Source organism: Pelophylax lessonae (genome assembly GCF_965119305.1).
Source record: "Pelophylax lessonae genome assembly, chromosome: 9".
Classification (NCBI taxonomy): domain Eukaryota; kingdom Metazoa; phylum Chordata; class Amphibia; order Anura; family Ranidae; genus Pelophylax; species Pelophylax lessonae.
Genome location: NC_138776.1, coordinates 86448457 through 86474567, shown reverse-complemented (window position 1 = coordinate 86474567; position 26111 = coordinate 86448457). Strand labels below are relative to the sequence as shown.

The window sequence follows — 26111 nt, the reverse complement described above, 5'->3', positions numbered from 1 at the left end:
CCTCGGTTTCGCCATCCGTTTGGACTTTTGCTTTACAGCTTGATTTTCAATAAAGCCTTCTTATTTTCACTTATCTGTTGTTGTACGTTTGGTTCATGGTTCCGTGACATCCAACAACTTTATTCCAAAGAAGATCACATCAAAAAAATATATAGTGCAACGTTTCGGAGCCACGCAGGGCCCCTTTGTCACATGCCTGACGAAGGGGCCCTGCGTGGCTCCGAAACGTTGCACTATATATTTTTTTGATGTGATCTTCTTTGCAATAAAGTTGTTGGACTTCTTTTGCAAGATCATTGGTGTGCTGGCGAATATGTATTTATTTGTTACAGACAGAGCGATCATTCCACAGGGTGCTAAAGAAAGGGAGTCTGATCTTGGGAAGAAGAGAAATGGGAACTCAATTGTGTGGATTGTGGCTACAGCCAGAGGGTGCAGGGTAGTGGGGGTGTTGGGTAGAGTTAAATGATGGAGGTCCAGGGTTTTGGGATATATCTCCAGAGGTCAGGAGAAGGAGGAGGGTGAGGGAGGTAATGTGAGAATGTGATTTATATGAGGGGTTTACCCCGGTGTCCTGAAGATTTTTTGTGCGTGTGGATTTACATACCTCCCAACTCTCTGAGATGGGAACGAGGGACACCTATTAGCAAAAGTATGTACGCATAGGACACACACCCTGACACTCCCCCTTAAATGAGAATTATACAAAAAAAGGATTAGTTGAACCCACAAGTGATTTTTGTTTTTACCACGACTATCCCTTTATACTGCCGTTTGAAACTTACAAATGCAGCAATTTGGAAATTGGTTGAAAGGTTTTGCACTGGGAAAAAACTTTTTGAAAGATAAAAAATGGATTTTATATACAACTATATAGATCAGACCAAAATGAGGGACAAATATGGAGGAAAGAGGGACAGAGGGACTTTGTTCCAAATCAGGAACAGTCCCTCGAAATCAGGGACAGTTGGGAGCTATGGATTTAGGATTAGCAGGAATTGCTGAGTGCAGTAATAGGGAGAGCACAGAAGAGAACAGAGAGCACAGAATATATATATATATCCGGAAACCAAGTGGTTAAAGAGGAAGTAAACCCTCCTCTGCAAGTTGTACCTATAGGTAAGCCTATGATAAGGCTCACCTATAGGTACTGTAAATATCTAGTAAACATGTACCGTTAAGGAGATATTTATCTTACATGCAGCCAGTGACGTCACTGGCGAATGCGCTCTGAAGGAACGGCCGCTCGTGCCGTTCCTTCAGAGCTCCGTGCCGTGACCGTCGGCTCCCGCGCGCGTGTGTGACGTCACCGCGGCTCCGGCCAATCAGATGGGCGGATGCCGCGATCCCGGAAGAGGGCGACTGGACATGTCGCCCGTCATAGAGGTCAGCGGATGGCACGGCGGGGGCTCGTTGTAAGGTAAGTATTTCATAATGAGCTAGTATGCGATGCATACTAGCTCATTATGTGTTTCTCTTGCGGGTTGCAAAAAGAAAAAAAAATTTGGGGGGGGTTTACAACCTCTTTAAGGGAATTCCTTGGGGCCCTCCCAAGTTACCAGATAAGATTTCACCTCAATATTGATGAGAACCTGCCTGAGATGGGCAGGCGTGGACTGACACCCCGTTTTATTGGTATAAATGAATCGTTAGACGATAACTTCGCTTTTTATTTTTTACAATACGTATGACAGTTGTAGCTCAGGGTTGTGGATGATAACCGCCATGTTACAAGCACTGGGAGAGCAGCCCACACAATTCAACTGGAAGAGTGAATGGCGCCAACCAGCTGACCACGCTACGCTGATTACGTAATGTGCAGGAAACACGCCCTCCATTGCTGCGTACGCTACGCTGATTACGTAACGTGCAGGGATCACATCCCCTCAGTTGAAGAGGAAAAGCTGCGTACGCTACGCCAATTGCGTGAGCTTCAGCGTGGTGGGCGGGATGCACATGCGTAGCTCGCTGCAGCGACGTCACCGGAAGGCCTAGCATTCCTTTCGCAGTGCTGAGTGGCGGAGAGGTTGCAGTCCGGTGTGTGCTGTCGGTCACTTGCAGACACAGTCAGGGTGTAGATATAGGTGTACGCAGTATACGGAGGAGAGGGTGACCTCCGCTGGGTGTAGTTGAGCTCTCCGGCCGGCCCTGGTGATAGGGGTGCCGCGTTGCGTGGTACATTCGTCGCCCTTCGAACTAAGCGCGCTCTCATTGGTCGCCTCGTTGTGCCGGCAGCATGGTGAAGAAGAACAGCATCCCGGAGAGGTGAGTATGGCCGGTCCGCCGTGCTCTTACACGTACATCTGCTGGATGGGGACACACAGTCCGGTGTGAGGGGAGGGGGCTCTCAGACACCTCTTCTCCCATCACACAGGTGACATGGAGCCGCCACAGCTCTCCTTCTACACATGACTGGGTGAGGCCTAAAGGGTTAATTCACCTTTATCAAGAAAACCGTCTATGTAGATAAGAGGGAGTCTGCGGATAAACACAAACTGTACATCTCTGACTAGAATTGAACTATGTCCCTGTTATAGGTGTATGCCAGGGCCTAATGAAGCCTGGCTGAGAACTCCCAGGGCTTGCATCGCCCTGCCCTGCTTTGTTGCTGAGAGACTCCCAGCTGTTCCCCTTCCCCATCACAGGAGGGAGCTCTTTCTCTGATTCAGCCCCCCCATGCTGTCTCATTTGATGCAGTATCTCTGAGCTCAGCATTGGAGAGCTCACTCCTGTGATGGAGGTAAGCAGTAGGCCTCCATTCTCATGATCGCAGGTTGAATTGCCATGATTCCAAATGAACACAGGGGGTGTTTGCAATGGCATTACTTTGAATGGTGTCCCAATCAAGCTGCGAATGTTTTGCGGCAAATCGCAAAGCACCCGTCCTAAAGACGTTCATGTTTATTTTTCAATGAGGTGTTGCGATTGCAGCACAGGAATCATTGGGTGCCTTTAGGAACTAATGACATTGCAAACCTGTCCTGTGTTTTGCAGTGATTTGGAATTGTGATTCCGCATGCAATATGGTGTGAATGAATTATAGGAGCTGAGAGTGTCATAGCAACGTCCTAGTAACATGGCAGAACAGGTTTATGACATCTCTGGGAGTTTTTCAGTCAGGCTTCATGAGGTGCGTAAGTAACTTACAGAAAGGTCATTCATCGGCTTTGGACAAAGCTGCACAGTTTGTGGTTATCTACAGAATCCTCTCACACAAACATTTTTTTTGCTAAAAGCTTACTATACCTTTTTAAATATGATGAGCAGAGCTGTCTGTGAGGGAGAGTACTCCAATGGATGGGGATACTAAAGAAAATGTGGACTGTCTGAGATCCACCCCCTTCCCCCAATAGAAGGTGCCCTAACGCCCAGCATCCAATCTCATTTTTATAAACAAATGTTCAATCGCTGGTGCTTACCGCTGTGTTCTGGTTGGCTGCTTTATTGAGAAATGCCTTACACAGGGCACATGGCCATTCAAGGGTTGCATGAGGACTACAATTCCAAACGTTCCTTGCTGGGGGAACAAGTCTAGTGCTTGAGATCTGTCCTAAAACAAAACTGTGCTGTTTCAGTGAGCCCTCAGAATAGAACCCAGAACATGCTGGGGAGTAACCCCCCCCCCCAACTTCAAGTATAATTCTTATATAGTCTTACAACTGTCCCCTCCCCCTCCTATCATCTATACCAGTGATGGCGAACCTTGGCACCCCCAGATGTTTTGGAACTACATTTCCCATGATGCTCATGTACTCTTTAGTGTAGTTGAGCATCATGGGAATTGTAGTTCTAAAACACCTGGGGTGCCAATGTTTGCCATCACTGACCTATACTAACCTGTGTAAGAAAGATGTATGTACATACCTATTGTCCAGTCACATGATCACCTGTGTAAGCCAGTGCCGACTGCAGGGCAATGGCAAGAGTTCCACCAGGCACAATGTCACCCATAGACTACCATGGTGCAGCAGTTGTCAGGCTCTCACTCTTGTCACCTGTGGCTGACATGGGAGCTGGATCATGTGACCAGAGCAGGTTAATAGGTAGGTGTTAGCAGGGGAGGGAGCATTTTTAACTAGTTAGGACTTAGCTGCTTGTTCTACTTTGCACCTTTCCATCATCTGAGTACTGCAGCATTATACATAGTGTGTGAGGTTAGCTTGGTTACCCATGTTCTTCCTGAGTTGTCAGGAGATGACTTGCCTATATAAAGCAGTTATAATTCTGCCTCATGTAAGGGAAGTATACAAAAAAAGTTAAAAGCGAACTCCACTTTTTTTTGGAAGAAAAATGCAACCATGCTGAATAAAAAGTGTATTTGCTGCATTGGAGTCTTCAAAGCATTGCAACCGTGAATGGCGCTTCACAGGTGTGATGCTGAGTCTCCTACACACTATTTCTCCAGCCGCAGATCTGTAATGAGGTATGGACCCGGGTTACAAGGCTGGAGGAAGGATCAGTGGCGGTGACATCACCACACTTATATTCCATTCAGATTTGAGTATCTCTGCTGTGATGGCAGCTGGGACTTGTCCTTTCTTTCACTGGTTCCTGTAAAGGAATGATGTGGCTGCATGTGAGCGAAATGCACAGGGTGAGGAAGCGTGCACTTTCACTTGTTCACAAAGTGTGAATAAATGCGCGTCACGCTTGCAGTGCTGTTGAAATGAATGGGCTGCTCCATGTATGTAGGGTTGCATGTAAAAATTTGTTCCATAATGCGAATAGGGCCTAAATATAGGTTTAATATGAAAGGTGGACAACTAGACATAGCCTTTAACAGTCAAGCTGAATTCAGCAATTAGGGCAAGAAAAGGGCTGAAAGCTGCCCTTAGTGGGAGAACATACTGCTGCAGACTCCTGCTAGCTTGTCCATGTGACCAGGTTCCTATGCATTTTGCCATGTGACCTGCTTAAGAGCCGGTTTACACTGAGGTGACACGGCTCCTTACTACTTCGGGGGCGACTTGTGCATTACCATGCACCACGACTTCGGAGCGACTTGCAGGGACTTCACATAATGAAAGTCTATGCAAGCCACTCCGAGGTCGCCCCCCGTAGTAGTACAGGACCCTTTTTCTAAGTCGGAGCGACTTGTGTCGCTCCTATTAGAACAGGTCCTGTAGCGGTCAATGGAGCTGACAAGTCGCGCTAGTGTGAACCGGCTCTAAGGCTCCATTCACACCTGGGTGTTTTCAGCTCCAAAAACGCTCAAAAGAAACGTTTCCAAAACGCCCAACAAGTAAATCCCCATTCATTTAAATGGCCCCTGTTCACATCTGAGTCAGTGACGTGGCTTGCCCGTACTGCGCATGCGCCTGGGTGATGCACGTGCAGCAACGGGAGCCGATCCGACCTTTAGCGGTCACCCCATACCATAATTATAGGGATGGAGGCAAAACCTTTTTCTACAAGCTCTCTCGAGATCAAAACCCAACCCCCCTTTAAATAGATGGCTTCCTCTGATTAGCTAGGGTAGAGAGGTGGGCATATGATGTCACAATTTCTGCCTCAATCAGAGGAAGTTTTGTATTTCTTCATAGAATACAAAGCTTCCTGTGAATGGCTGAGCCAGCGCTCAGTCTGTTTTGTTTCAGGAGCAGGAAAGGAAGTCTGTCCCACTGCAGGAACATGCTTCTGTATGTAGCTGAGGCTTCATACAGTTTATACAGCAAGCACACCTGTTAGTACAAATAATTTGAGCCAGCTTGGCCAATACAAAACTATTTAAAGGAACATTAAAAGTGGAGTTAGTCAAAGAGCACAGAGTTACACTTGAAATTTCTGCTCTGCGCCACATTGTGGTGTACAGTGCAGGCTTTACTCAGATCATGGGTACTCTAGATCACAAGGTATAGCAACAGCGCTGTTGGGATTCTATTCTGAGAGCCCTGACCAAATTTGTTATTAAAGCCCTTTGTTAAGGGTCTTGTGCCAAGGTAGGCATTTTTCTCCAAAGGGTAAGTATGGTCCTTTTTGTGCACAATGAGCACTACTAGTGACTATTTTGGTTTAATTTCTGGCATGCATTTGCATCATAGACACAGGGCAATGATCAATAATCATTATCCTGCCAAGTGTGGCATTCTGCAGATATACGTGTAACCATTTGGGCCGTGTCCAATGTAAGGATTTTAAACTGATCCCATGTCAGGTGCGCTATCTGTAAGTGCACGTTGATTGCTGACACTTGCAGTTTAGTGATGCCTTTGTATGCATAGATGGTTGCTTAGATGTTGACTGATGTTTATAAAGGTATGTAAATGATATATGGAAATGGCCTACAAGGTAAGTTTTGGAAACAGCCTACAAGGTAAGTTTTAGAAATGGCCTTCAAGGTAAGTTTCAGTTCGTAAACACCGTCTTGGATGTCAGTTCAGCCCATCGTTTGCATAAGCTCGTTGTTACTATAAACATTTAAAATGAAAACATGTAGGTTTTCAGATTACGCTGACGTCTTCAGCTTTTTTCTTTTTTTCCCCCAGTTCCATCTGTTTTTGTTGTTTATCTGAGATCAGTGGTCTATTTTTATCCGCTGAGCTTTATCTTTTTTTGTTGGCTTAGTTTTTAAATGATGTTGGTATTTCTGAACATTGGTTCATCTGTAATGAGTTGCATTCTTATATTTGGATGAGCGTGGCAATGGTTTGCTGTATGCTCATATGGGTTTCCACTAGGGCGAATTATATTTATTTTGGAGTGTATGGCGTGCTGCTGAATTTAGAAACTGGAGTCTGCTTGGATGTTGTGTGTTTTATATTGGATGATACACCCATAAAGTGATCATATCTGTATGTTTACCTCAGTGTTTTTATTTCTTACACCTTATCTGAGGTCAGATATTGTTGTAAACTTACATGTTGCCCTGGCAACACTGTAGATAACCACTTCCTATTGAAATGCCGAATCTGTATGTATGGCCAGTTAAAAAAAATGATTAGTTGATAAAAGTTAAGTCCCAGTTCACACTGATGCGGTTCGGGGAACCACATGTGATTCAGACAGGAGTCACACTGCATTCCCGTTCAAATTGCATGTGATTCTTTGCAGTCCGATTTAAACCCATTCTTTTTCAATGGCTCAAATCGCACCCACATGAAAAATGTGCATGACGTTTTTAGTTTTTTTTCCGCACTGGAATCGGATTGCAATGGGTGTTAACATCCATGTGATCGATTCAATCAATTGCACTACATTTTGAGAACCGTTTTTGGTGTGTCGTTAACTTATTATCCGCAGCGGTTCGCATAAATTGAGTACGATTGTGATGCTGTGCGGGAGACACACAGGAATCAATTGCAAATCCCCCAAAGCATTAGTGTGAACTGGGACTAAGGTCTTTTGCACACTGCTCCCTAGTGTTTTTTGGCATAGTCACCTTTTTTTTGTACTGATCTAAATGCAGCCCATTGTATTCAGTATTGCAGTACACACGTGTGTGTGAATACATGCGCTGTGTATAGATGGAGAACAAAAATAACAATCTGCTTTGCTGGCCAGTATTGTATATGCACAAAATGTTATTTTGAAGTGCTTAGAATAGCATTCTGGGAGCTGGAATATTTTGCTTGTGCGTGCGTAAAATAAACAAGACATTTCAGGCAGGAATACAGTGATGTGCACACATCAGTATCATGTATTAGTACCCGAATGGTAGTTTTGATTTAAATTGGCTTTAAATGAACACACACTATCGGAGTGTGATGATTGCTAGTATTCTTGTTGGGAATGTGATGGTATTGAAACGGTTTCCCTTGCTGCAAAATGAATCAATACCCCTCTTTTGTGGCAGTATAAGGTCTGGAAATTGGATGATACAATGTTTTCTTGTTACTAAAAGCATCCTTGAATTTTTCTATGCTGATACAAATCTTTCAAATGCGTGCTGCTTTATTATATTCCATAATCCTTTGCAGGATATCATGCGGCGTAATACCTTCTATATTCGTCACGTCCTTAAAGCTCAGTTGAGGATTTTAATGGCTTACATAAGGACACTAGCAGACCTAACCTGACAACGATCATCTGAATCTTTGTCACAAAGATGGCCAAGTTTTAAAACTGAGCCTCTGCATTCCGCAGGTCACAATAAAAACAAGGTGACCCTCATGCAGGTGTAACTGCCACCCATGTTGTGTGGTATCATATGTAGTCAAATTGGCATGGCATAGGTCATGTGAAGTCTAATAACAAGGATGTGTGCAGTCTTCCCAAGCAGTCAACATTGATATCTTTCATCTTCCAAGACAACCGCTGCAGACAACTTTCCAGCTGCAAAAATCTGCATTGAAACATTAGGAAGGGTCACATGTGATCTATCCCAGACAGCTCTTGCATGGAGGTTACAGATTTATTTTCAGTGGTCCAATCACCAACCAGAATAGGATGTAAAGTGGTGTATCCCACCCACCTCCAGGAAAAAGTCCTCTAGAAAGAACAGTCTGTGGTGGTGAACTTCTGCAGAAAAATGGAAATGCGTATAGATACTACGAGGGACGTATTTAAGGTCACCATTTGAAAAAAAGTCCTGTTTATTTCAAACCTAACTTTTATGTAGTGTGTGTGGCTAAATGTTCCACTTAAAAGTGAACCTGCCTTTAAAATGGACTATTCTGAAAACACAAGGTAAAGCTAAACTCTGGGCACAAAAAAAAATTACCCGGGTTTAATAACCTCCATCATGCTAACCACCTCCTATGTTATGCAAACCTTGTTTTGTGTGTATGTGGAGGATTTATTTCCAGCCTGCTTGAGTAAAAACACCCTGCATGTCTTGTAGCTGGTGCTATGGTTGTCTCAGACTTCCTCCCCTTGCAGTTCACAACACAGCCCCATGCTTCATTTTGTGAATAGCCAGGGGAAGAGGGAGACTGAGATTTCATCATAGCGTTGGGGTCCTGCAAAGCTTATGTCTCAGCAGGCCAGACGTATAGAGGGACTTGTGCTGTAAACAAAGATTTACCTAATGTCGAAAGTGGTCAGCAAGAAAAAAATATATATACCTACTGTTGCCCAGAGTTGTGCTTCAAGTATATGTACTACAATTTTCCTGCCAGTAACTGGCCAAAACCAGGCCTCTGACCCATCCTGCATGATCCCACTCTGATCTCAGTAATTATGGTGCCTATTTGAACAGTGGAGAACTGGAGTTTGTCAGAGTTTTACATAATTGCCAGCCTCCCACAGACTTGCAATGTGCAAATGTATGGGTGGATTCACTCACAAGTGTGGTAGGACTGGGTTGGATAGCTATTCCAGCGCAGTCCCACTGCAAGACAAGGCAAAATAACAACTTCTACCTGACTGATTCACACCATGTGTATGTGGGATGTGCTGAAAAGAGGTACACTGGAGGCAATCCCACTGCCTTGGGCTTCAGCCGATAGAACCTAATGAGATGTGTGACATTTCAATAAAGTTTGTATGGGGAAAAAATGTATAGTGTCGCAATTGGCGCATTGACACGGCTGTCATCCCACATCACACCAACCGCTTTGTTCTAATGCAGCCATAGGTGTGAATGTACCTTAAAGGTGTTTTATGTCAAGTTTTTTTCTATGGTTTTTCTTCAGGGCTCTGGAAATGCGAAGCCTGTAAATCATGGCTTGACAAATTTTCCTCCAATCTAGGAGCCAGCTAAAAAAGTTAGGAGCCAGTTTTTTTTTTTTTTTTAAACAAACAACCAAGCTTTATTTCCAAAAAAATAACATACTAAATTTACACATAAAGACGACTAGAACCCCACTCTCCTCTATATCGCAATCGGATGGAAACGGACTGTCTCCATCCAATGCCATCTGATCCGATCCACGGGATGGATAGAACCACCATCTGTCTGTTTTTGGCAGACAGGATCAGATGGCGGCAGATTACTGCTTCATAGAGGAGACTGAAGGGTCCGATCAGATCTGCCTGAAAAGCTGACAGGCGGACCTGATCAGACAGCCCGTGTGAAAAGGGCCTTCGGCTGTGGCATGGCGGCGAGGGAAAAAAAAATTATATATATATATATATATATATATATATATATATATATATATATATATATATATATATATGAAAAATACATTTTACATTTTTTTTTATAATTGAAAAAAGAAAAATAATTTTTTTAATAATAATTAAAAAAAAGAAAAATATTTTTATTTTTTTATTTAAAAAAATAAATTAATCATTAATAAATATAATAAACGCACTCCCTGTACACTTACCTTTTAAGCAAAGGTAAGTGGACAGGGAGATGAAGCCTGCAAAAACTTCCCTCATCTCCTCTTTGGGAAGGAGATGGACAGGCATTGAGGACAGGCAGGGGAAACAGCCATTAGTTACTGCTTGTCAAACTCCCAGCCACCACAAGAGGGCGCCAGTTCCCCGTTCTCTCACTGAAGAAGGCCGAAAAACTGCAGCCTCAATTTTCGGGCGGCGCGGAAGTCCGTGCACTCGGTGAGTGGTTGGGGGGGCGCAAAAGGAACAGGACACCTCTTGCAGTGCACCCCAGGCGCCAGGTCTCTAATTCTAATCGCCAATGCGACCTGGCGCCCGCGGTTTGACGAGCCCTGCTGTAAATCTCCCAAGCCAGTGATTGTAAAAAAGATTTATTCTTTAAAAGAAATGAATACACTGGCTCATTGCTGTGTCTGAACACTTGAGAAATGTAGGACCCATTCAATGCTGGGATAAGAGGCTGCTCAGTGCAAATTCCTGATTTTGGCAACAATTCATCTCAGTGCTTGGTAATGCATTTCCTTTGTGGCGAAACATGTTAAAAGGAATATGGGCAGATGCCTCTGTTGGAATTGAAGCTGCAGCCCTTATATTCCTACATTTTTTTTTTTTTTTGTTTACAAATGGGTCCACCAAAATCCTGACCGTAGAATACTGACGCCAAGGGTCTGGTGTGAAAAGGAAAACGCGAGTCTACTGTTAACCTACAACTCATCAACATGAGTGATGAACTGAAAAGGGATCCACTCATGTTGGAGGATGATTTATTTATTTTTTTTAATGGAGCTGTTTTTTATGCTCAAAATTGCAGTGGTTAGTATTTTTTTGTAGTAGCCTAAAAGTGGTTTTCCTGCCAGTCCCCCCTGTTTTACCAAGCCATACTACACAGTGTAAATATTTGTATAAAATTATGCCTCTAAAGACCTTATTTCTGTTCTATCATGTGACTGCTGGCTGCTCTCCTCCCCTGATCTAAGGGCTATAGTGTAAGGGGCTGAGATGCCCCTTCAGCTGTAGCCCTTAGATTAGCAGAGCAGCCAGAGGTCACGTGATCAAACAGAAATACTCCAAAATAAGGTATTTAGAGGCATCATTTTATACAGACATTTGCACTACATAGTATAGCTTGGTAGAACAGAGGGGCTTGGCAGTAATCCGTCTTTGATTTTATTGCCAGCTACAAATAGCAGCCAGAGGGACAAGGAAAAGATTGCTGACAGGTAGAGAGGGAGTGGTGGAGAGGTGAGCAGGGAGATGTCATATAAACTGACCACATGGGGGGGGGGCTCAGGAACAGGCAGAATCAACCAGGGTTTTTACAGCGTAGAAAAGGACTAATTAGACAGGACAAGCACTACGCTGTTTAACCTGCTATAAGAGAACAGGATCCACTTCTTCCTCACTGGTTATGACTGACGGCAACGGAAGCCAGTGGCCCCCCTACTATCTCGGAGTCTGAGGAATGAGAGAGCCTTGTGACAGCTAGCTGGGTATCTTCACAGGTCCTTATGTGGCTGACGGCTGGTAGTTCTCAACGAACTACCAGAGTGCTAATGAACACAGCTTCCTATCATTCAGTAACTCCCTGCTCTTATAAGAGGTACAGTCTGCTGGAACCTGGCATTACATTCACAATCTGCTGATCATGGGTGCAATGCTTTACAGGCTTCTAACAAAAAAAAAACAAAAAAAGTTTTGTGTTTTATTTTTTTGTAAAGGTGAACTTTCCTTTAAAACGGTTGTATACCCCGCTTGATGATTTTTACTTACAGGTAAGCCTATAATAAGGCTTGCCTTTAGATAAAATGAATATCTTCTAAACCTGCACAGTTTAGCAGATATTCACCCTGCATGCAGCCGCTGACATCAGCGAACCATACGATATGAAGGTTCGGCGTATGTTTGGGGGCTGTACAGGGTCTTGTCAACATGGGCTCCATTCAATGGATGTATTTCAATGGATGTATTTGAGAAAAGTGTCTCGAGCAGAAGATCTTAGACAAGTGCTCTCGGTGAAGCATTCATATTGAATGTGTGTAGCCTGCAGTGTTAGAGCAACATTTCACCATGCAAGCCCCTCCCAGCAGAGCAGATGTTCCAAGCTGGATGGAATTGGATACATTTGTTCTATATGATAAAAATGTAACCATCCTAGGGCTGGGCGATTTTGCCTAAAAAAAAAAAAAAAAAAAAAAAAAAAAAAAAAAACTTTGATTTTTAAAGAAAAAATTGAGTTTCGATTCGATTTTCGATCTTTTTTTTCCAATGCACTTAAAAAATGACTTCAGACATCAGATATAGTGTCAGAAGTGCAACTTTATTGCTATTTTAACTCCTCAAGAGTTAAAATGCGTAGAATCCCAAAACAATAGACTACTAGACATTAGACAGTAAAAGAAGACGCGGGGGCGTCGCGCTGAGCGTGGAGGGAGGAGAGCTCACTGTGTTGAGGGAGGACTGAGGAAGGAGAAGCGCTGTATATGTGTGTCCTGACTGACGGACCACCGCTGCGCCTGGATGTTGTGACGTCAGCTGCGGGCGGTGCGTCTGTACAGGGGCTGCGCTGTGATAGGTACGGTCCAGAGAACGAGTCCACAGTAACCGGCCACCTTTTTTAGTTTGACTTTGAAACTATTTTTTTTTTTCAAAAATTTTTGTTTTTTCTACAATAGTTTTTTCTGCCTTGTGCAGCCAGCCCCGGGCCCCGCGTAACTACACACACTCTGGGCCTGGGCTCCAGCCAGCTCCTAGCCCGCCGCACAGGAACCAAACTCCCTAGTAACGTTTAGTTTAATTTGAAACAGTTTTTTTTTTTTTTAAACTCAAGTTTTTTGTACAATACTTTTTTCTTCAGTTTTTTTATTTTTCAATTTTTATAATTTTAATTACAAGATCCTGGAATAAAGTACAATCTTCTGATAGTTCATCTTGGGATCCTTTAGTCCTTCTTTTTACCAGCACCCACGCTTGCTTTGGCTGTGCCCCTGACTTTCTTCATTCTGTTTTTCCTTTCTTTACGTTGTTTTCTAGAAGTCTTTTTCTTCTCATATAGGCTATGCCTGGCAAGTCTGTTTGGGCTCGTTTTTGTGCAACCACCGAACTCCCACCGCCGCGCCCAGATGTGACGTCAGCTGCGGGGCGGGCAGTGCGTCTGTACAGGCCGGGGCTGCGGCGCGCTGTGATAGGTACAGTCTCCCCGGCCTGGATGTGACGTCAGCTGCCGAGAGAGGAAGCGGGCGGTGCGCCTGTACAGACCCGAGTTCGGCTGCAAGGGAGAAAAAAGTATTGTACAAAAAAACTTGAGTTACGAAAAAAAAACGTTTCTAACTAAAAAATCGATAAATCGATTTATTGCCCAGCCCTAAACCATCCTAAAACGTTTTTTGTCTTTGCGATGGTTACAGCCCAGAATTGGCACTAAGGTGGATGGAGAATACCAGATTTCACATGACTATGTTCTGGTCTATAGGTCCCAATAGCTGGAAAGTTGATTTAGCTGTAGCTTCCTTGCTTTTATTACACTTTGACCCCCGTTTGGATTGCTTGATGATCAGCTTCAGTTTCCATAAAAGTTTTCTCTATTTGGTTGTTCCGGAGACCTCTGTGTGAGGCATATGCATGCAAAAGGAATTGGGTTTCACCTTCCCAGGCAATCACCTATTCAGCTTTAGCTTAGTGTCTGCTTTGACTGATCATATAACCGCTGCCAGATCAATTGAGAGAGGTGATCAACACTGGTTTAGGTAATTGAATCCTGTAACATTTTACTCTGGTAAGAATTGTGAAGGGTTCCTTGCATTGAGAAGAATTTGCACTTTATTCTATCAGGTTATACTTTTGAAAAATGTATGATCTTTCATGAAACAACATTTGAAATTTTGCATGTATATTTTTTAATAAAAATATTTGAATTGATGTCTTGAGCTTTTATTTTGTATATCTTATTCTCAGACAGAACAAGTTAACCATTGTGTAAATGTTTTCTACTGACCATTCCAAACATCAAACACTTTTATATGAACAAATACAATCCTTATTTTCACATTAAATATAAGTAGGGTTGCGGCGCTTTGAATAACAGTAGGGACAGTCTGGTCTGCTTACCAGATGGAAAATCAAAATACACCTGTCATCAAGTAAAGATGATGTTGAATCTCTCCTTTCAAGCTTGGCTCAGACTGCTCGGCGGAGACAGCAAGATGTATGCAAACAAACAAAAAGATATCTCATGGTGCAGTATGTAATAACTATTCAGTAGTTAAGATCAGGCCCTCCACCAAGAACCTCTATTGCAGCATGCTCTGTGGTTATACAGGCTGCTCACCAGAATTATATAAGTATAGGTGATGTACTCCAAAGAAGACCGTCTCCAGGATCCCTTGTTGAACAACAAACAATGATGGTCAAAGAGGCTGCTTACCAGATTCTAATGAAAAGTACACATTTGTAGGCAGATAGTGACTCCACTCCACCTCCGATAGCAAACACACTCCAGAATTCAGGTCTCAAAAACCTAAAACAAACTCAAAAACAAAGAGATATACATAGTGTGTTTGGATACCAGGATAGCCTCTAGTGAGAAACCATCACCAAGAACCCTGTCAGCTATAAGCAATCACTGTAGTAGATATAACTGAATGGGCTGCTTACCAGAAACACTAAATATATTAACATGAATACTGGTTACAGGGGTCCAGGTGGATTCTTGTACGAAAAGGGGGTCTCATAGGAAGGGTGATCTAATAACCAGATGAACCAGTCAGCCAGCAGGGTGAGCCACCAATACATTTCAGTACCCAAAAAGTGGAAATAGGCTCACGGTGCAGTACATATTAACAAAACTCCCATTTATTGTAGTCACGTGCATATAAGACCAATAAAAAAACCCGCTGTGTAGAGTCAAAATATTGTGTCCCAGGAACTGCAGGAGGGACATCTGACGCGTGTTGGCCAATGTTTGCATACATCTTGCTGTCTCCACTGAGCGGTCTGAGCCAAGCTTGAAAGGAGAGATTCAACACCAGCTTTACTTGATGACAGGTGTATTTTGATTTTCCATCTATCTGGTAAGCAGACCAGACTGTCCCTAGTGTTAAACACAGATTATTCGAGCGCCGCAACCCCACTTATATTTTCGTTTGATCTGAACTGTCAATATCAGAATTTGCTGGCAGCTTTATTTTGGACTTCATCACTTTACACTATTTGGAGCGCAGAATATCTTTTTATTTTATTTTCACATTTAAAAAACCTATTAATCCACAGGCTGGATTTTTAAAGCCCCTTTTCAGTGTAAATTAAAACCAATAGAAACCAAAGAATGTACTCCTTACTGCTGCCCACATCCCTCAATACTTGTCTCTTAAATACCACCCTCTCCCCGCAAACAGGGCACAATGCAGTCCAATACAAGATTGCTAGAACACACATTCAAACGGAACTACATGACCTCTGAGCACCACTAACCAAAAACACTATTTGATTCATTTTTAGTTTTCAAAGCAAACACAACTGTCCAATCCATGTCTCCATGGTTTATTTGGCTGAGTAATCACTTTGAAAAAATACCCCTAGCATTTCTGGCCACGGCCATTTTGTAATCTGGAAATGTTTAAAAAAAAAAAAAAATTGAAGTAAATATAATACACCTTCCTGTCTACTTATAATAGCAACATGAGGATTAAAAATACCAAATGTTGATTGAGGGAGTGAAGTTTTAGCTCCAGTGAACCAAACAAAATAAAGTATCTGTGCAATGCATAAAAAAAATATGAACTCAAATCCAATTAGCATGCAGCAAGGCTTGCTAAATTCACTGCACGTGATGTGAATTTAGCCTGAAGGGGCTCGAGCAAAATTAAATCATGAGACGCATACATAGCACATAGTCTACTCACTAATTCAAGTGATTTGTATAGAATGCATTCGTGTCATTATCCCAAATCATCATAAACTGTCAATACATGCCATATTACATTGCATACTCGCTCATCCACTAGAGTGTTTTTTTTTTTTTTTTTTTCTGTGGACTGCAAAAATCCTGGTTGATCCTGCTGTTCACTGTCCCTCTCTCCTTGTCTGTACCACCGCTGCAGCCTGTGGTTGTGTAGACCAGATGTTGACATCTACTGAACATGCTCCAGTCTCTGTTCTCTTCTAAACTGTTAATTTCTCCTTTTTTCTTATGTGCATCTCGCATGACTATAGTAACGTGTGGGCGTATACACAGTGGTAAATGACACACTCCCTCCCTCTTTCTCGATTGCTTCATATTGCTAAACACTATGGGCGGCAGGGGACATGCGATGGGGACTCACCTCCCTGCTAGACCCAGCACATACACTCCATAGACACAGGCTGGAGGGATGTGACACAGCCTGTGATTTGCAGACTCCCCAGATCTCTTTAGGCCTGGTTCACACCTATGCAAGTTGGGGTTGATGCATTTTCCAGGTGCATCTCGTGTGTTCTCCAGACGTGTTTTTGATGCATTGTGTTTTTGGGAGGTGTCTGTTTAGCGGGAGAAACCAGCAACAACTCAAGTCCTGTGTTTTTAATGCATTTCTATTGAAGTCTTATGGAACCAAATAACGTGCGTCTGACCCTTTCCAAAAAAAAATGCATCGGTGTAAAGTGCACAGATGTATATGGACTGTGTTGCATTTTTGCAAAACTGAAAAACACATCTGTGTAAACCAGGCCTTAGTGTGATCGATCAAAGTGAATGCTTTTGTCAGCCAATATTCTACCTACAGCATGTTATTGTGAAAGAAAAAAATTATTGAAATATAAATTTGTATGACGCTTTACAACACTTTCTTTTTTTTTTTTTTTTTTTTTTTGTAAATTTTTTTTTATCTTTTCTGAATTTTCTATGTGACTGACACAGCACTGTGTAGACACAGGTTCATACGTAATCACAGGAATAAGTTCACTTTAATGACAAAATTAGCATTTTTTTTTTTTTTTTCTAAATGTGCATTTATTTTTTGTTGCAGGAGCCTGGAAAGCATTGAACCACCGATCAGTAGGTCGCTGATGCCATGCATATCTCCTGCACACTGTCTCTGTATTGGCTTACTCCTATAGGAAAGCTGATACTCTCTGACAGGAAGACTCAATGAACTACCACGGCGCTCCACAGCGCCCTAGTAGTTCAATGAGAACTACTAGCCAAAAGCCGCTTGTAGTTAATTCAGAGACACTGTGTGTTTGAATGACACGGCTGTGTGGGTGGGGTGATGACAAATAAATGTATGTCTTTAAGGCAAAACATCTGGTACCCTTTAGAACCCTTTCCAGTTTTTCATCCAGATATTGTTGCAGTACACATTTTTCAGGATTTCTAACGTAAAGCTTTAATTTTGTTTCTTGTGACCACCAATTAAATTCAGATCTGCTTTGGAAGTTTGAATATAATTAGTGATACAGTAAGAAGTAGTTAAACACAGGCTTTTAGAAGTACATTTTTTCTGTCCTGTAGTGCTTTGGATGTAAGGGAATATAGAGACCAAAGATAATAGTAAATCGAGTTACTTGGTTATTAGAAGTAGGTGTTTTAGTAGGTTTGAATGTATTAGTATCTCATGGATTTCCCTTGCAGGCTTGAATATGTGCTACCTGTAGACCACGTGTCAGACACAAGGCCCGCGGGCCTAATCTGGCCCCCCAGGCCTTTTCATGTTGCCCTTGTACCCAGGGCTTTTTTTTTTTTAGCCAGAGCGTGGCGTCGTCCGGTTCTCGTCCTCAGCTTGCCACTCACCACTGTCATTTGTAAACACCGAAGCCTTCTGCCTTTACAAGGGCAGATTTCTTCTCTGTGGCTCTCACAGGTCCCTGTCTGCCTCACGGCAGGGATAAGGGACATGCAGGTGCAGTGTGGGATAGCGCATTACCTAGTAAGATGCACTGTGATCCCCAGCTTTGCCTAGGTTCACAGATGCCAACCAATGATCTCCCTGCAAGTGAGAGCGAGGTAGAGCTGCCTACACTGCGGTACACAGAGGTACTAGGAACAGGTAGGCGAGATGCGAGGAAGCTTCTTGGGGGGGGGGGGCATAATGGCTGTGGAGGGAGATGTGTGCAGAGGAGGGGGATGGGAGATACCGGTGCAAAGGTCAGAGCTGAGGAGAGGTGGAAGGGAGATGTGTACAGCCTGTGAAAGTGAACTGAACCCTGCACACTTCATAACACACCCCTAAACCCTGCACTTTGTATGTAGCACAGTCCTGAACACACTCCTCAACCTTGTACAACCTTGCGCGCACCCCTGAACTCAGCACTCTGTGCATACAAAGCCCCTGAACCCTGCACTATGTACGTAGTGTGCCCCTGAAGTCTGCAGATAATACACTCCAAGTATTGTCCCTTTTAAGATCCTACCCCCTGTGCAATTTGTCCACACCCACCTTTCCATGCAGTTTCACAGATGGGCGTGGTTGATTTCCTGAACCTATTTTTCTGAGAAATAAAAAGCCCTGGGTAAATGTGCATAGTCTTATAGATACAACTGGCCCTTTGAGAGCAATCCTAATGCTGGTGCGGCCTGTGATGAAATTGAATTTGACACTCAGGTTGTAGACTCACCATGTAAATTCCCGTTCTCCCATTCAGGACAGGTGTGCTCAGTAGTGTAGGCCAGCCCTTGCCTAGTTGGTAGTATGCGCTTGTAGCTCTCGAGCCATAGATTTTTATTTTTTGCCTGCTTTCCTCCCCCTCCCCCCCCCCCCCCCAACTCCCTAAAGCCTAGTACACGTGATTAGGAATATTGTAAGAAAAAACACTTTCAAAGCGATTGCGCGATAATCTGATCGTTGGTACACAGGTTTTGTACGAAATTATCCGAAGGGACAAACATGAAATTTTTTATTGTACAGTACAAATGCATTACTTCCCGATTTTTTTTTTTTTTTTTTTTTTTTTTTAATTGTCGGAGAATTTTTGTACTTTAGTAACCTTTTCATTTTCGATTTCGAGACTAGCATGCAAAAAAACTGACAATCATTCGTCCGATAATCTCATTGTGTGTAGTAGGCTTAATGGCGCAAAGTTCCAGACTCGGCTTCATCATCCTGGACACAATCTGCTTGTGGTTTCAGTTACATCTGGGATTGTGATGCCTGCCACCATTTTAATTCTTATACAAGAATTTGCCTGACTGACCATGAATCCACTTGGGTAGATTGCAGTGCTAACATGGTGCAAAAAGTAAAATAACAATATAATTGTTTGTAGCAGGATCCTTTACTACAATGCAGGCCCATAGTGTTGCCTACACACACTTCTACATGTCCCCTCCAGCACCTTGGGTGCCCTGAATTTATGAAAACCCAAAGGCTGGGTTCAGATGTATGCGAATTGGATGAGTTTTTTTAACTGTGTCCAATTCGCATAACGTGAATTCGACTAGCTTTCAATGGAGCGGGTTCACACGTGCGAAAGGGTCCTGTGCGTTTTTTTGGGTCCGGTTCAGGTGCAAATTCAAGTAAAAATTTGCATCTGAATCGCACCTGAACCAGTGAACAGAAACACTCTGGACTGAAAACTTCATATGTATGAACCCAGCCTTACTGCTAGTAGTGTCGTTTCCTGATAACGTTAAGCTGACTGGCCATCTGATGCAAGTTCCTTTTTGGGCAGTAATCATACTGATAGGCTGTTGATAAGTGAGCCTGCACTTGAATCTCTCAGGAAGTATCATAATTGGCATATTACCTTTAGGCAAAGTTTTGTTGCACCGAGGGGGCTGAAGCATACCAGTCACACACCTGAGGGGTACTTGAAGTGTACAGTTGTGCTCAAAAGTTTGCATATCCTTGGAGAATTGGTAATATACAGTACAGTAGTATGTACCATTTTAAAGAATGTGTGAGCAAACCCATTTCTTTTATTCCTAATGAGATTCATATTCACCTAGGTCAGTCATTCCTAAATGTTGGTCTGCGTCCGGCCCGAGTCACTGCTCCATTCGGACTGGCTGCAGTCCTGCCATTTTGGAGCCCGCTCAGCCATTCTCACTGCTGTTGTCCTCATCAAGCTCCACATGGACGGCCGGAGACATGAGGCTGATATCTGAGGCAGTACAGCTCCGGATGGAAGGCGGGACTTCAAGTTAACTATCACAAGCTGGTTACCAGGAAAAGTTGTGCAGATCCCGCCCTCCTTCCAGAGCTGTCCTGCTTCCGATGTCAGCCTAATGCCTCTGGCCATCCATGCGGAGCTGTCTTGATGCCAATGTCCACTGTAGACTAATGTGCCTTCCGCCTTGTGTAGGTAGGACATTAAAGAAAACTGTTACTGCTTTGAATGATGTGGAGAAAGCCGAGGTTGCTGTGAAGGGGGCCAGAGGACAGGAATCTGAAGATGGGGTGGAGCTGAGGACAGTGGATGTAAAGGGGTAGTGGGGCTGAGGAAAGGAATGCAAAGGGGTAGTGGAGGCGAGGACAGGAATAAAATGGGGGGGGGGGCAATTAGTGAGGGCAAGAATGTAAAGGGGTGGGGGCAGGAGAGGACAGGGTAGTGGGGGTGAGGACAGGAATGTGAAGGAGGAAGGGAGGTGATATAAAGTGGGCTAAGGGCAGGAATGTGAAGGGGGGCCGGACAGAAATGTGAAGGAGGGGCATGATCTAAATGGGCAACAGGATAGGAATGTGAAGGGGGGCTGAGGACAGTAATGTGAGGGGCAGGGGGGGGGGGTTGTTGTGTAGGGGGGGACTGAGAACACTGTTGTTGTAATGACAGGATTGTGATGTGAAGGATCTTAGGCTGGGTTTATAACATTGCTACCTGTATTCTGCATGTAGGCAGCCCATTCATTTCAATGGGATGTCTTGCATGCAGAAACATACAAAAATAGTCCCTGACCCTTTTTAAATTGAACTGCTTCAAGCTGGTTTGACGCTCACGGAAATATGCAGCGTTTTGCCAATGTTTCAAGGTGCCATTAAGAATCAAACATACAATTGGGACCCCTGCTGGAAAACTTTAGTGACTGGGCCTCCGTGAATTTTAATTCAATACCCCTGAGCTAGGTCATAACAGAATGGCATGATCATAAAACTGCATTCTTGCAGGTGGTATATCTGCCCATTCTTGGCAAAATGCCTCCAGGTCAGGCAAAATCTTTGGTTCTCTTACATGAACCAAGGAAGCAAGCGAAAGCGATATTTACCCTATTTTCCGGAAAACAACGCTCCTCCCCCCCCCCCCCCCCCCCCCACCTCCAGTGGTGGACTGTTCCTGAGCCAATATATGGGTGTGATGACTTTACAACCAGTCCGATCACAAGACTGCTAGTGTGCTGGGGGTCAGGAGCATCAGGGATTTATCTTGGGCTTGGGCAATCGTCGGATTAGGTGAGTATATTAACTGCTTTTTTTCCTCTAGTAAAAACCTATAACTCATGCAGTGTGGGCCTTGCACACTGCATGGGAAAATAAAGATTTTGCCCAGAGTTCTTTAAATAAGGTTTTTTTTTTTTTTTTTTTTTTTTTTTGCATGATCGGTCACATTTTCAATAGTAATCCCAACATTTCATGATTTCTGCCAGGTTGTACAAACTTTTGAGCACACTTGTATGTCAGGCTTCAAATATTTTTTTTTTCAGTTTTGGATAGATTTAAGAGGCAATATAACTTTTGAGTTTTACTGCTATCTGGGGTTCTGTGGGTTACATTTACCTTCACTTATTGTCCTGTTGACAGCTGTTTTATCAGACGGGAAGTGCACAAATGCTTGCAACAGGGGCAAACAAAAATGCCTGGGATTCTACCCTTCCCCCTGCACACTATTAACCAGTTCTGGACTGGAAGGATTTGCCCCCTAATGACCAGGCCATTTTTTGCGATTTGGCACTGGGTTACTTTAACAGAAAATTGCGCAGTCGGGCGACACTGTACCGAAATAAAATTGATGTCCTTTTTTTAACCACAAATGGCTTTCTTTTGATGGTATTTGATCACCTCTGCAATTTTTGCAATTTTTATTTTTTGCACTATTAAAAAGAGTGACAATTCTGGAAAAAAAAGCAATATTTTTCACATTCTGCTACATATTTTTGGTAAAAAAAAAATTGCAATCAGCGTATTTTGATTTGTTTGTGCAAAAGTTATTGCGTCTACAAACTAGGGGAAAGATATTTGCCATTACTAGTAAAATAAATAAAAATGACAATCTACGATTTTTAGTGGGACTGCGACATTACGGCGGACAGATCGGACCCCCTAACTGATATTTTTGATACTTTTGGGGTTACCAGTGACATTACTACAGTATTCGATGATAAAAATATGCACGGTTACTGTGATGACATTGGCAGGAAAGGGGTTAACACAGCGGTGATCAGTGGGCTAAGTGTGAGCCTAGGGGAGTGTTTTCTAACTGTATGGGGGATGGGCTTGTGAAATTACCACAGAGACCTGGGATCCTATATAGAAGGATCACAGGCGCTCTAATCATTTCAGAGAGCAGATCGGTCAGCTGTGTTTACAACAGCTGACCGTCGTCCTCTCTCAGCGAGGAGCGCTCGTGAAAGCCTGGCGGAAATCGCGGCCCTCTGCCCTGTGGATCAGCATCCCTTCTGCCTAGTGGGAGCGGGACCCCAGCACCGCAGGTGCGACTGACGTAGAGCTACGTCGTTTCGCGCAGCCGAGCCAGCCTGCCGCAAAAAACTGCATCGGGCGGTCAGCAAGTGGAAGTTTCCGTCACTTCCTGTCTGAGAAAAATGTTACTTGGGACAGGAACCAAGATAAATCTTTCTAGTGAAGTCCCAGATAGCAGAACTCAACAGGGGTTCTAATACTTCCCCACTCTATATAAAACCAGACTACTGCAATATAAATCCTGCAGAGTGGGGCTTAGGAAGCAGAAATCTATTGTTACTATAAGCTGCTGAGGTCTAAATTTTACAATGGAGCTCAGGATGGTAGCCATGAAAGTTTGTAAATCTCAACTCTAGTCTTACCTTTCCATGATCTAATCCAGAGGCGTAACTAGAACCTTCAGGGCCCCGGTGCAAGAAACTATGAAGGGCCCCCTGGCCCGGGCCCTTCCCTTCAAGCCTGGGGCTCTTCCCACTGACTCTGGGGCCCTTTACTCTCATTGCAGGGCCCTTTATTATGGTCCTGCAGTGGGACCCTTTCACAAGTTCTGCAGTGGGCCCCCTTCCTGCCATCTTGGGGCCTCCCCGCGGTGGTGGAATGCCAGGGCCCAGTTGCAAGTGGGACCTTTGCAATCCTGGAAGTTCACCCACTTGTGACACATCCCCTGCAGCAATCGGCAGGAGAGAGGAGGGAGCACAGTGGGGGGTTGGGGTGGGGGAGGCAGGGGAGCACACAGGGGTCCAGAGACAGCATAACACAAGTGAACTGGATGGGAGGAGTGGCAGGGGCAGCATACAGAGGAACCAATCTCCTCCATTTTCTTTCTGCAGCTACAGGAGGAAAAAGGAGGACAGTGATTTCTCTACATGCTGCCCCCGCCGCTCCTCCACTTCAGGTGTACATGGGATCCACACAGGCCCCCTGGAGCATGGGGCCCGGTAGCGATTGCAACCCCTGTAGTTTCGCCCCTGATCTAATCAAATTTTGGTGAAGGAAACCCAGTATATTGAAGACTTAGGCAAAGGAAGGTAACACGCTACTGAAATTAATTGGTTTACATGACAACAAGCTATATGCTCTGTGTACATTCTAATTCTGTTGAGGTTAAACACCAGTTGTGCTCCTAGGCAAAGTTGTCAACCACTTGCTGGACAGTGTTTGTTTGTTTTTTTTTTTTTTTCTTTGTAGCCAATGCATTAGGGCCACAGAACGATAACCATGCTGTCGATCTCATTACACTCAATTAAATTTGTACTGTGCGAAGTATTGAGTGTACCATTTGTAACTGTAGCCCTGCAAAATCCAGTTGCCCGGTGTTAATACTATGAGACTGAACAGGAGAAACATACAATGGGAAAGTCATAGCTCCAAATCTACAAACTGCCACCAATGTGGATGCTCTAGCTACACTGTAGGGAATACCCAATGAGAGGTGGTAGACTGACAGGGAATCGCTGGACAGATAAGACTTGTGGGCTGGATCTGTGAAGTAGGAACAATGCTGCAGCACACTGGAAGGAGGGAGGTTCCTAGAAATGGGACCAAGGCCAAGATAATACCTGGCTGAAATAGGATTGTCCCATGTGGGAGCAGAGGATGCAGAATCCCCCCGGACACCGAATCTAAGAGAAAACTGGTATCCACCTGTGTTCCACTTGCGTAGGTTTGCGCCTCGCAGTGTGCAGACCCTAGACGATTACCCCTTCACCATGCTGTAAATTCCATTTGTTTGAAGTCACTGGGATCAGTCCAGAGGTCCAAGCTTTGTGAGGACACAGGAGGAAGCCAGAGGTCAGGATTGGCAGTTGGCATGACTGACGGGAACGAGCCAGAAATTGGTATAAAGGAATCAACAAAGGATACAGGCTGAGATAGGAAAGCGTACCAGGGGGATCAGTGGCTAGCTTGCTAAAGCACTGCTCGGACAACAAGCTGAAAACTTCCCAGAGTTTAAATATCCCAGGAAGAGGAAAGAAGCCACTGTGATTGGATGGGGCAAGATCTAATCTGTGCTGCCATGGGCAGGGCATGCCAGCAATGCAGGAGGGTAGAGCTGCTGCTCTGATTGGACCGGACAGTCTGCAAGACCTTGCCTCATTGAAGCAGTTATGGATTGAGGAAGGTGTGGTGGACTGACTTGAAGTTGTAGTCAGGTACTGAAGCCATGGTACCAGAAAGGAAGGTAGTATTTTCAGGAGTAGTCAGCAATGAGTTTTTCACTACATAATTCCTTAATTTTTTTGCCTGGCACGTTGTTGCATAGCAAGATAAATTCTGATTTCCCAGCAGCCTGCCATAAATTAGCCAAATATTCCAGCTGCTTTTGGAGACTTAGCAGTCAGTGTGACAGCAATACATACATTTGTGAAATCATCAAGATTAGATATACAGTATGGAACTTCCATCTGCTGCTGTCCATCATTACTATTTTCTTCATGTTCTGGGTTGCCTAGACAACTATAAATGGTTTTCCTGCAGTCATTAGTCAACCTGTCTGGAGCTGTCATTCATATTCTGTACAGCAAATATTCCAACACAGAATTAAAGTTGTATGAAAGTTACTGTTACAAGAAAGTAATGGATTGCTTTGTATTTTTTTAACTCGAGGTAGACTGTTTTCCTGATGTCCATTTCTGTGGCCTAAAGTAAATATAAAGTCTTGTTTAAAAAAATAAAAAATAACAAACCTGTTGTTCTACTTACCTCCTCTGTGCAGTTTGTTTTGCACAGAGTGGCCTGGATCCTCTGCGGGGGACTGGCTATGGGGGACTTGAGCTGAGTCACAGCTCCCTGTGCCCATTTAGACAAGGAGCTGTAGCCCAGCCCCTTTTCTCTCCTTATTTGCTGACTTACCAGCAGCGAGAGCCAGTGGCGCTGCTGCTATGTCTCAGCCAATCAGGAGGGTGAGTCCCTCCTGAGGCTCAGGTAATTAATGAGGGTGGCTGCTACACACCGAAGGCTTTTTAATCAAATGCATTAAAGAGGTTGTAAACTCATTAAACATTTTTTTTTTTTTTTACAACCTGAAAGAGAAACACAATGAGCTAGTATTCATTGTATACTAGCTCATTATGAAATACTTACCTTAGAACGAGCCCCCGCCGTGCCGCCCGCTTACCTGTATGATGGGCGACATGTTCAGTCGCCCGTCTTCCGGGATCGTGGCATCCGGCCATCTGATTGGCCGGACCCGTGATTACGTCACTCCCGCGCATGCGTGAGGGAGCCGACGGGTCACGGCACGGGGCTCTGAAGGAACGGCACCAGCGGCCGTTCCTTCAGAGCGCA

General features: G+C 43.9%; 1 protein-coding gene across 1 annotated transcript in view; it reads left to right on the top strand.

Moving 5' to 3' along the window:
• Positions 1-1953: 1953 nt before the first annotated feature.
• The window catches only part of LOC309563535 (uncharacterized protein), an 85219-nt gene continuing 61061 nt past the window's right edge, over positions 1954-26111 (top strand). The window contains exon 1 of the mRNA XM_082267986.1: positions 1954-2265. Within this exon, the coding sequence (XP_082124112.1) occupies positions 2237-2265 (29 nt within the window). The 5' untranslated portion in view covers positions 1954-2236. The remainder of the gene's footprint in view (positions 2266-26111) is intronic.